We start from the raw sequence: 12,479 nt of genomic DNA on the forward strand, positions 1-12,479 counted from the left end.
TAATTATCTTCAGCTTCAGCTTGAACTTGGATATGAGCAATTGATGGTCTATTCAGAGTTGGCCTCTGGCCTTGCTCTGACTAATGATATTGAGCTTCTCCATCGTCTCTGACCACAGATGTGATCAATCTGATTTCCCATGTATTCCTTCTGGTGAGTCACCATTTATGTTGTTGAAAAAAGGTTGTTGCTCTTGCAGTATTCTATCCTGTGATCTCTAGCATCATTTCTATCACCAAGGCTGTATTTTCCAACTAGTAACCCTTCTTTGTTTCCAGCTTTTGCATTCCAATCACTAGTAATTGTCAATGGATCTTGATTTGCGTGTTTAATCAATTTCAGACTGCAGAAGTTGGTAGAAATCTTCTGTTTCTTCATCTTTGGCATTAGAGGTTGGTGCGTAAATTTGAATAACAGTCGTATTAACTGGTCTTCCTTGTAGGCATATGGATATTATCCTGTCACTGACAGTGTTGTACTTCAGCATCACAGCAACATGCAAGCCCCCACAGTATGACAAACTGACAGACGAGTGGTGGATCTATATGCTTATGAGCCCAAATTTACATTTCCAGCCCAATACTCTTCAGACCCCTATATCCAGCTGCCACTACACACCTCCACTTGGGTGTCTAATAGATACTGGATATGTAACATGTCCAGAGCTGAATCCCAATATTTGACACCCCACCACCTGCTTGACTTGTGGACTTCCCTATCTCGATTAATGGTGACTCCAATCTTATTGTTTTGTTGAGTTCCTGTCTTTCTTTCATATCCTTATCTAATCTTTTGGGAGATCCTGTTGGCTCTACTTTCAAGATATATCCAGATTCTGACCACTTCTCACTACCTGTGTTCCTACTACTCAGGGCAAAGCCACCATTATCTCTTACCTGGATTGTTGTAATAGCCTCCTGGATGGTCTTGCTGTTTCCATCCTTGCCCCTTATGGGCTTTACTTAGTACAGACTACATTGCCAAATGAAAGTCCTGTCATATTACATATCTGCTGAAAAAACCTTTAGTGGTTCCCTACTTTGCTCAGAATAAAAGCCAGAGTCCTTACTTCAGGCTATAAGGTCCTACATGATTTGGCCCCCTTGTTACTTTTCTGACCTCATCTCTTAGTGTTCTCTGTTCCACTCCACCTTAAACGCTTCCTTGCTGCTCTTGAAACACACCAGGCATGGTCCTACCTCAGGGTCTTTGCACTGGCTTGTTCCCGTTGCCTGGGGCGCTTGCCACAATATCTCCATGGCCCATTCCCACATCTTCAGGCTGCCATGTACAGTTGTCATCAAAAGTTATTTGTAGAGCACATCAGAGGGCTGTGCATTGTCAACCTGAGTACCTCCATGCAGTGACACTTCTTACTTCCTTAGAGCCTTTGCATAAATGCCACTTCTCAGGCCATCCTAACTGCCCAATTTAAATCTCAGATCATCTTGGCTTTTCTACTTATGTTTTACTCCTGTAGTCCTTATCACCTTCTAATACACCGTTTTATTTATTTACTTGTGTTCTGATCATCTTCTTCCTCTCACTAGAATGTAAGTTCCATGGGGGCAGAGATTTTTGGCTGTTTTATTTACACTCTGTGTATCCAGTGCCTAGAACAATATCTGGCACATAGTAGACACTTAAGCAAGGATGGCAAGAGTTCGTCTCATGTGCTTTGGACATGTTATCAGGAGGGACCAGTCCCTGGAGAGGGACATCATGCTTGGTAAAGTAAAGGATCAGCTGAAAAGGAAGACCCTCAGTGAGATGGATTGACATGGTAGCTGTGCTAATGGGTTCAAACATAGCAATGACTGAGGATAGCACAGGACCAGGCAGTGTTTTGTTCTGTTGTACATGACTCGATAGCACCTAACAACAACAGTAGACTTTTGATAAATACTCTTTGAATAAATACGTTAGATGTATTCAAAACAGAAGCGAAGGAATATTAATGAATTTTTGAATTAGTATAGTTTAGCAGATATGTATTTACTGAGATGTTAAAGCTTCAATTAAAAAATATTATCTTCTAGCTTGAATATTTCCATATATACTTCATGTCACGTAAAGAATCCATAGCTTACATCCAGAAAACTTGGATCACAGGAGTTTCAAGTGGTAACAGTCACTCAGCAGCTATGTTTGATAACGCTTTCTCAACTCTAATTAGCACTGGATCTTCCAGTAGCAGTTAAAAAACCCTGAATGTTATTTACTGAATCATAAACAATATTATGGCTTGCTTTATTTTTATTTATGGTATACTACATTAAAAAATGGGAATTATTCAAGTGCAATTATCGATCAAGTCAAACATAATTAGAGAATTAAGCCAAAACAGTATTTTAAGTGGCTAAATAGAGAACTAGGAGAACTGACATATTTATAATATATTTTCCTCATGACCTGGTACCGTTTCTGTAAAGATGGCACAGCTGGTGTTCTCATGTAAGCAAAAGAATAAGAGTTTTTTTTTTTTTTTTAAATAATAGAAAAGAGCTTTTATCATAGGATTTGAATCAATACCTGTGAACAGCCCAACAGCCCATTCTAGCACTTCATATACATTCAAAACATCCGTTAAAATGATCTGGAAAAAGGATTTATACTACCTTCTTCACAGTTATGATGCCGACTTGGAAATTGGGATCCGTGTTAATGTCAAAGGTGTCTGCACCATCTCCGTCAATGATAGTGTACTTCATTTCTGCATTGATTCCTTCATCCAAGTCCTTGGCAAACACTCTCCCCACAGTGGAGCTAATTGGGGCTGATTCCAACACACTCATCTGATAATGTTCTGGGAAGAAAGGGAAGGACATGCATTCTTGGTAATTGGCCCTCATAAAATATGCCTCGTCATTATCCACATCACTTCAGGCATGTTCTGCAAGACATCTTTTTCTTAGTTCAAACATTAACACTTTAAGTTCAATTTACAGATGAAAACCTGAGACCCAGAGAAGCTAACTGAACTAGGCGAAAGCCTTGTACTGAGCGTTCCGTAAGGAAGAGCCAAAATAGCTTGAACACAGTCCTAAGAGTAGGACAGGATAAAAGCAAAAATACTTCTCGTCCCAGTGAATCTGCCTTCAGAGTGGTGGGAAGTACCTTGCTTTCCAGTCTTTTGGTATTCCTATTGAACTGAAATGTTTCCCCAAATTGGCAGTCCCTTCTGAGAAAGAGAAAAACCTTGTGGTCACAGAGTACATGCGTTCTGTTCACAGTTCTCAATGCCCACATTTTCCTTTGTTGCCTGGCTGAGTGCCCACCTCTATGTCCACCTGCCCAAAGGTAATGGTGCCAAGTGATATCAAGGAGGAACAGCCGCAGAGAGCAGGCTCAACTAGCTCTGTGTGTTGTCCTTCAATGTGTCCTAGCACCTAGGACTGCCCACTGGTTTCTTTTTCATGAACAAACCCCTGAGACTTCTTGTTTCTTGTTCCAAATAGAATACCAAAAAGTCCTCATATATGTAAGAAGCTCAGAGTTGGTAATGTTCTTTCCAACTTGATAATCCTGGTTCACAATTAAATTTAGTTTATTTTCATGAAGTTATATCTTTGCCAGCTTACCTTCTTTGGGCCCCAGCTTTTTGACATTCATCATTATTTTGTCAATCATAATGTTACTGACTAGCAAAGAAAATTACACATTCATTCACATTTGCAATATGTTCATGGCCTCTTTTATTCTAGTATGCATTCCAAGCTACAGGGAAGCCGGGGATATGAGGGCTTGAGTTTTACAAAGAGTTGGGGAGGTGGGCAGTACCCAGCCAGCGCACAGTGCACAGCGCACCACCTTGCATAGAGGAAAAATGACGCCTGTTCTTTGCAAATATGATCCAGGAAATCTCTAACATCTGTACTAAGCTGGCAGGTACTTGGATTTCATGATCTCATTACATTCACTTCCAAAGGATTTGATGGATTAGACTTTGCTATTGCAGAACTTTTGGGAGAAACAAACAAGCATCTGCCTACATTTTTTCCACACCAGGAAAGCTATGTGTTATGCATTTAAACATATACATAGAGTTGCTATATGTGATACATAACATTAGAAATAAGTAGATTGGGATCTTGATATTCCATTATATTTGGCTCAATTAAAGATGACTGAGCTATTTCAATGGAAAATAGTAGGTGTATCGTTTTGTCAACATCTTGTAATCAGTTATGGTAACATTTGTGAAGAAGAAGGAAAATGAAATTGCTAGCAACAAGAGAAAGAACAATCAGAAGATTAAGAAGGCAGAAGAGTTTATCTAAGGTAGGTTTATAGAATAGTGAGATCATCTGAATTTAGTTTTAGCAAGTTGGTGGGAAATACTTAATGGCGAGATAAAGCAAATTAAAAAAAAAGTCTAAAAGCGATGACAATTTTAGAGGAAGCAGAGATAATGTGCAAAGAATGCTTAGAGACACAGAAATTTAAACTTTATACATTTCCATTTTGTCTTCAGTGTAACTTGGTCCGTACTTCCACTGCATCTGAGGTTCCTCATTATTACTCTATTTTGCAAAAGCAACAACTCAAAACGTGTGCTGTCGAGTGGTGTTAGAACGTTGGTTCTGGGGGACGGGACTAAAACCCCTCTTATCATTGTGTCATGTTCTGCCATTACGAAGCTGTCACGTTTTGTGTAATATGACTTTCCTACAATATGTCCAAATCTGTAAACTTAGGAACTCTGTAATAACTTGGTTCTTCTGCCCTTTTTGCTGCCATCAGAGATTTTGCCTAGTGTCAAGTTTAAAAAGCCAAATAAAGTAGTTCAAGGATGTTCAAAAATGTACTCTACAGTGAGTACAACATGGTAATAAGATGGAACCCACAGTGTCAGCAAAGCAACAAAAACCCAGTCCATTATGGCATGTCACAAAGTAGTACTCTCTACTGTAAGACCAATCAACTTAGTAACCTACTTACTTGTATCATTTATGAAATGCTTATCTAGCATCCTGCCTTTTTGTTTCATGAGCTCATGGGGACTTCATGTATACCAGTTGCATGTAAAATGTTTGTACTCTTTTCCTGTATTTACTTGGAAATTTAAATTAGATGGTTCACTTGGTCTGGCAGACTCAAAATATAGTTACTCAGCTGATGGTCTGACTTGACCGTTTCTGTTTTTAGTATATATTATATATATTTAACCTGGCATCCCTGGTTAAGTCTTTCACCTGAGAGTTGTCTTCTGCTCTTACTTCTCTAGCTACTCCCTTTAGGCGTCTGCTTCCAAATTGATGTCTCCATTCCTGGGCCCCATTTCACAATCATAGCTCTATATTTCCACCTTCCTTAAGGACATTCAACCTGATGGTCCTGCTGTAACATCATATTCAAATAGAAATTTATCTTCCTTCTTTCCTGCTACTAATTCTGTTACGCTTTCTCTATTGCTATCAGTGGTATAGTCTTTCTCCCTGTTACCCAGACCTAAAACATCATTGTCATCTTTGACTCCACCCTCTCCCTTGGTTCCCTTAAGGAAGAAATCAAGAGGCATTCCACTCCTCAGCCTTTTCCTTAGCCCTTATCAGTTCGAAACTTTGGAATCTACAATTCCTCTAACTGATTAGCCTCCTGCGTCTAGTCTCCATCCCTGGCAACCCATCCTGTGCATAGCTACCAAATTAGCCTTTCTTTATGTATCTCTCTTGCTCAAAAACTTTTGACTACCATTAGAAATATAACACATTTGAAACACTAAAGAGCAGGTCTAGATTTTAGGAGTCTTTGAACATAAAATTAGATTTACAGTTTTATTTCTGCCTTATCCTTTGCATCTTTGTTTTAAGCATATTTATCTCCCTATACCTAGAATGTGCTTTTGGCATTGTGGCTTTTATATATATATATATATTTTCTGACATACAGGTTTCCACTAGGATGAGCTCTAGGAGAGCAAGAATTTTGTTTGTCTTGTACAGTGCTCAACGTCCCACACCTACACTAGTGCCTGGAACACATCTTTTTTGAATGCCTCCCCTCTTGGAATGTTCTCCTTCCTGCTTATTTAAATCCTTTCTATTTTTCAACCCTGTGCTGAAGTCTTATCCTTCTCTGAAGCCCTCATTCATCTTAGTTTATTGTAAAGGCATCATTCTGCACTATCCAAGTGGCATACAACATGTTGTTATAGGTCAGGTTTTTATGTGCATAGAAGTTATGCTGCCCAGGTGGATTCTAAGTCTCACAGGGGCAGGGACTGGGATTTGAGCACTTTTGCACCCCTTATTCCAGTGTGTTTACATAGCAGGTGCTCAGTATATACCTGTAAATCGACTGGTTAAGATGGTTAGATGGGTCAGTACAGGCATATCTCAAATACTGTGGGTTTGGTTCCATACCATCACAATAAAACATATTGCAATCAAGGGAGTCACATGAATATTTTGGTTTCCCAGTGCATATAAATGTTATGTTTACACTATTCCATAGTCTATTAAGTATACAATAGCATTATGTCTAAAAAACAATGTACGTACCTTAGTCAAAAAATACTTTATTGCTAAAAAATCATCTGAGCCTTCAGCGAGTCATAATCTTTTTGCTGATGAAGGGTCTTGCCTCAATGTTGATGGCTGCTAACTGATCAGAGTGGAGGTTGCTGAAGGTTGGGGTGGCTGTGGCAATTTCTTAAAATGAGACAACAATGAAGTTTGCCACATTGATTGACACTTTTTTCACAAAAGATTTCTTTGTGGCATGTGATGCCATTTGATAGCATTTTACCTACAGAAGAACTTCTTTCAAAATGGGAGTCTGTCCTGTCAAACCTTGCTGCTGCTTTATCACCTAAGTTTATGTAATATTCTAAATCCTTGTGTTGTAGTTTCAACAATGTTCACAGCATCTTTACCAGGAGTAGATTCCATCTCAAGAAACCACTTTCTTTACTCATCCATGAGAAGCAACTCCTCATCCACCAAAATTTTGTCAAAAGATTGAAGCAATTCAGTCACATCTTCAGGCTCCAGTTTTTTTTTTTTAATAATTCTTATTGTGCTTTAAGTGAAAGTTTACAAATCAAGTCAGTCTCTCACACAAAAACCCATATAAACCTTGCTACACACTCCCAATTACCCTCCCCCTAATGAGACAGCCCACTCTCTCTTTTCGTGTCCATTTTGCCAGCTTCTAACCCCCTCCACCTGCTCATCTCCCCTCCAGGCAGGAGATGCCAACATAGTCTCAAGTGTCCACCTGATCCAAGAAGGTCACTCCTCACCAGCATCCCTTTCCAACCCATTGTCCAGTCCAATCCATGCCTGAAGAGTTGGCTTCGGGAATGGTTCTTGTCCTGGGCCAACAGAAGGTCTGGGGGCCGTGACCAATGGGGTTTTTCTAGTCTCAGTCAGACCATTAAGTCTGGTCTTATGAGAATTTGGGGTCTGCATCCCACTGCTCTCCTGCTCCCTCAGGGGTTCTCTGTTGTGTTCCCTGTCAGGGCAGTCATCGGTTGTAGCCGGGCACCATCTAGTTCTTCTGGTCTCAGGATGATGTAGTCTCTGGCCCATGTGGCCCTTTCTGTCTCTTGGGCTCGGAATTACCTTGTGTCCTTGGTGTTCTTCATTCTCCTTTGACCCAGGTGGGTTGAGACCAATTGATGCATCTTAGATGGCTGCTTGCTAGTGTTTAAGACCCCAGATGCCACTCTTCAAAGTGGGATGCAGAATGTTTTTTTTATTATGCCAATTGACTTAGATGTCCCCGGAAACTATGGTCCCCAGACCGCTGCCCCTGCTACGCTGGGCTTCGAAGCATTCAGTTTATTCAGGAAACTTCTTTGCTTTTGGTTTAGTCCAATTGTGCTGACCTCCCCTGTATTGTGTGTTGTCTTTCACTTCACCTAAAGTAGTTCTTATCTACTACCTAGTGAATACCCCTCTCCCACCCTCCTTCCCTCCCCCCTATCATAACCACAAAAGAATGTTTTCTTCTCAGTTTAAACTATTTCTCAAGTTCTTATAATAGTGGTCTTATACAATATTCGTCCTTTTGCAACTGACTAATTTCACTCAGCATAATGCCTTCCAGGTTCCTCCATGCATGTTATGAAATGTTTCACAGATTCCTCACTGTTCTTTATCGATGTGTAGTATTCCATTGTGTGAATATACCATAATTTATTTATCCATTCATCCGTTGATGGGCACCTTGGTTGCTTCCATCTTTTTGCTATTGGAAGCAGTGCTGCAATAAACATGGGTGTGCATATATCTGTTTGTGTAAAGGCTCTTATTTCTCTAGGTTATATTCCAAGGAGTGGGATTGCTGGATGGTATTTTCTATTTCTAGCTTTTTAAGGAAGGACCAAATCGATTTCTAAAGTGGTTGTACCATTTTACATGCCCAACGGCAGTGTAGAAGTGTATCAGTCTCTCCACATCCTCTCCAATATTTATTATTTTGTGTTTTTTGGATTAATGCCAGCCTTGTTGGAGTGAGATGAAATCTCATTGTAGTTTTGATCTGCATTTCTCTAATGGCTAATGATCATCCACATTTCCTCATATATCTGTTAGCTACCTGAATGTCTTATCTTTTGCCCATTTTTTAATTGGGTTATTTGTCTTTTTAGAGTTGAGTTTTTGCAGTATCGTGTAGACTTTAGAGATAAGGCGCTGAACAGAAATGTCATAGCTAAAAATTTTTTCCCGTTCTGTAGGTAGTCTTTTTTACTCTTTTGGTGAAGTCTTTGATGAGCACAGGCATTTGATTTTTAGGAGCTCCCAGTTATCTAGTTTTTCTTCTGTATTCTTTGCAATGTTTTTTATACTGTTTATGCCATGTATTAGGGCTCCTAACGTCCCTATTTTTTCTTCCATGATCTTTATCGTTTTAGATTTTATATTTAGGTCTTTGATCCATTTTGAGTTAGTTCTTGTGCATGGAGTGGGGTATGGGTCTTGTTTCATTTTTTTGCAAATGGATATCCAGTTATGCCAGCACCATTTGTTAAAAAGACTGTCTTTTCCCCATTTAACTGTTTTGGGGCCTTTGTCAAATATCAACTGCTGATACGTAGATGGATATATGTCTGGATTCTCAATTCTGTTCCATTGGTCCTTGTATCTGTTGTTGTACCAGTATCAGGCTGTTTTGACTACTGTGGCGGTATAATAGGTTCTAAAATCAGGTAAAGTAAGGCCTCCCACTTTGTTTTTCTTTTCCTAATGTCTTACTTATCTGGGGCCTCTTTCCCTTCCATATGAAGTTGGTGATTTGTTTCTCCATCTCATTAAAGAATGTCCTTGGGATTTGGATCAGAATTGCATTAAATGTCTAGATCGCTTTTGGTAGAATAGACATGTTTATAATGTTAAGTCTTCCAGTCCATGAACAGGGTATGTTCTTCCACTTATGTAAGTCTCTTTTGGTTTCTTGCAGAAGTGTACTGTAGTTTTCTTTGTATAAGTCTTTTCCATCTCTGGTAAGATTTATTCCTAAGTATTTTATCTTCTTGGGGGCTACTATAAATGGCATTGATTTGGTGATTTCCTCTTTGATGTTCTTTTTGTTGGTGTAGAGGAATCCAACTGATTTTTGTACGTTTATCTTGTATCCCGATACTCTGCTGAACTATTCTATTAGTTTCAGTAGTTTTCTGGAGGATTCCTTAGGGTTTTCAGTGTATAAGATCATGGCATCTGCAAATAGAGATACTTTGACTTCTTCCTTGCCAATCTGGATGCCCTTTATTTCTTCATCTAGCCTAATTGCTCTGGCTAGGACTTCCAGCACAATGTTCAATAAGAGTGGTGATAAAGAGCATCCTTATCTGGTTCCCGATCTCAGTGGAAATGTTTTCAGGCTCTCTCCATTTAGGGTGATGTTGGCTGTTGGCTTTGTATAAATGCCCTTTATTATGTTGAGGAATTTTCCTTCTATTCCTATCTTGCTGAGAGTTTTTATCATGAACGGGTATTAAACTTTGTCAAATGCCTTTTCTGCATCAATTGATAAAATCGTGTGATTCTTGTCTTTTGTTTTATTTATGTGGTAGATTAGATTGTTTTTCTAATGTTGAACCAAGCCTGCATACCTGGTATGAATCCCGCTTGGTCATGGTGAATTATTTTTTTTGGTACGTTACTGAGTTCTGTTGGCTAGAATTTTGTTGAGGATTTTTGCATCTACATTCATGAGGGATATAAAATCCAGTGCTGTTGAGTCGATTTTGACTCATAGCGACCCTATAGGACAGAGTGGAACTGCCCGATAGAGTTTCCAAGGAGCGCCTGGCGGATTTGAACTGCTGACCCTTTGGATATAGGTGTATAATTTTCTTGTGGTGTCTTTACCTGGTTTTGGTATCAAGGATATGGTGGCTTCATAGAATGAGTTTGGTACTATTCCATCCTTTTCTATGGTCTGAAATACCTTTAGTAGTAGTGGTGTTAACTCTTCTCTCAAAGTTTGGTAGAACTCTGCAGTGAAGCTGTCTGGACCAGGGCTTTTTTTTTGTTGCGGATTTTTTGATTACCTTTTCAATCTCTTCTTTTGTTATGGGTCTATTTAGTTGTTCTACCTCTGTTTGTGTTAGTTTAGGTAGGTAGTGTTTTTCTAGGAATTCATCCATTTCTTCTAGGTTTTCAAATTTGAGTATAGTTTTTGATAGTAATCTGATACGATTCTTTTAATTTCAGTTGGGTCTGTTGTAATATTGCCCGTCACATTTCTTATTCAGGTTATTTGCTTCCTCTCCTGTTTTTCTTTTGTCAGTTTGGCCAGTGTTTTATCAATTTTGTTGAGTTTTTCAAAAAACCCGCTTTTGGTCTTGTTAATTCTTTCAATTGTTTTTCTATTTTGTATCTCATTTAGTTCAGCTCTAATTTTTATTATTTGTTTTCTTCTGGTGCCTGTGGGTTTCTTTTGTTGCTCTCTTTCTATTTATTCAAGTTGTAGAGATAATTCTTTGATTTTAGCCCTTTCTTCTTTTTGGATGTGTGCATTTATTGATATAAATTGGCCTCTGAGCACCGCTTTTGCTGTGTCCCAAAGGTTCTGATAAGAAGTGTTTTCATTCTCATTGGATTCTGTGAATTTCTTTATTCCATCCTTAATGTCTTCTATAATTGAGTCTTTTTTGAGCAGGGTATTGTTCAGTGTCCAAGTGTTTGCTTTCTTTTCTCGTTATTGATTTCCATTTTTATGGCCTTATGGTCAGAGAAGATGCTTTGTAATATTTCCATGTTTTGGATTCTGCTAAGGCTTGCTTTATGACCTAATATGTGGTCTATTCTAGAGAATGTTCCATGTGCACTAGAAAAGAAAGTATACTTGGTTGTTGTTGGGTGGAGTGTTCTGTATATGTCTACGAGGTCCCATTGGTTGATTGTGGCATTTAGATCTTCTGTGTCTTTATTGTGCTTCTTTCTGGATGTCCTGTCCTTCACTGAAAGTGGTGTGTTAAAGTCTCCTACTATTATTGTGGAGCTGTCTATCTCATTTTTCAATACTGATAGAGTTTGTTTTATGTATCTTGTGGCCCTGTCATTGGGTGTATAAATATTTAATATGGTTCTATCTTATTGGTGTATTGTCCCTTTAATCATTATATAGTGTCCTTCCTTATCCTTTCTGATGGATTTAACTTTAAAGTCTATTTTGTCAGAAATTAATATTGCCCCTCCTGCTCTTTTTTGTTTGCTTGATATACTTTTTTCCATCCTTTGAGTTTCAGTTTGTTTGTGTCTCTGAGGTGTGTCTTTTGTAGGCAGCATATAGACGGATCTTATTTTTTAATCCATTCCACCACTCTCTGTCTCTTTATTGGTGCATTTAGTCCATTTACATTCAGCGTAGTTAGGGATAGGTATGAATTTAGTGCTATCATTTTGATGTCTTTTTTTGTGTGTTGAGAGTTTCTTTTCCCCACTTGATTTTATGTGCTGAGTAGATTTTCTTTATATATTGTCCTTTCCTCATATTTGTTGTTGTTGATTTTGTTTCAGCTGATTGTCTGTTTTTCCCTTGTATATTATTTTGATGAGTAGGATAGTTTTTCTCCTTTGTGGTTACCTTATTATTTACCCCTATTTTTCTAAATTTAAAACTTTTATTTCTTTGTATGGCCGTATCTTCCTCTCCATATGGAAGGTGTGTGATTACATTTCTTAGTCCCTCTTTATTATTTTAATGTTGTCGTCTTTTATATGATGACATCACTGTTACCCTGTTTTGGGCTTTTTTTTTTTTTATAATCTTACTTTGTATTTTTGGATTTCCCTGGCTGCGTTGACTTCTGGTTGCTATGCCCAGTGTTCTAGTCTTGGGTTTATACGTGATACTATCGATTTTCTAACCAAAGAACTTCCTTTAGTATTTCTTGTAGTTTTGGTTTGGTTTTTATGAATTCCCTAAACTTCTGTTTATCTGGAAATGTGCTAATTTCACCTTCACGTTTGAGAGACAGTTTTGCTGGTTAGATGATTCTTGGCTGGCAATTTTTTTCCATC

The 12,479-nt window shown here is 38.5% G+C and overlaps 1 protein-coding gene across 2 annotated transcripts in view; it reads right to left on the reverse strand.

Moving 5' to 3' along the window:
• The window catches only part of CDH20 (cadherin 20), a 71,325-nt gene that overhangs the window by 36,987 nt on the left and 21,859 nt on the right, over positions 1–12,479 (reverse strand). For both annotated transcript variants that reach the window (XM_003406272.4, XM_064294453.1), the window contains exon 5: positions 2,619–2,806. In XM_003406272.4, coding sequence (XP_003406320.1) covers positions 2,619–2,806 — 188 coding nt within the window. The remainder of the gene's footprint in view (positions 1–2,618; positions 2,807–12,479) is intronic.

The sequence above is a fragment of the Loxodonta africana genome, chromosome 11 (genome assembly GCF_030014295.1).
Source record: "Loxodonta africana isolate mLoxAfr1 chromosome 11, mLoxAfr1.hap2, whole genome shotgun sequence".
In the NCBI taxonomy this organism is placed as follows: domain Eukaryota; kingdom Metazoa; phylum Chordata; class Mammalia; order Proboscidea; family Elephantidae; genus Loxodonta; species Loxodonta africana.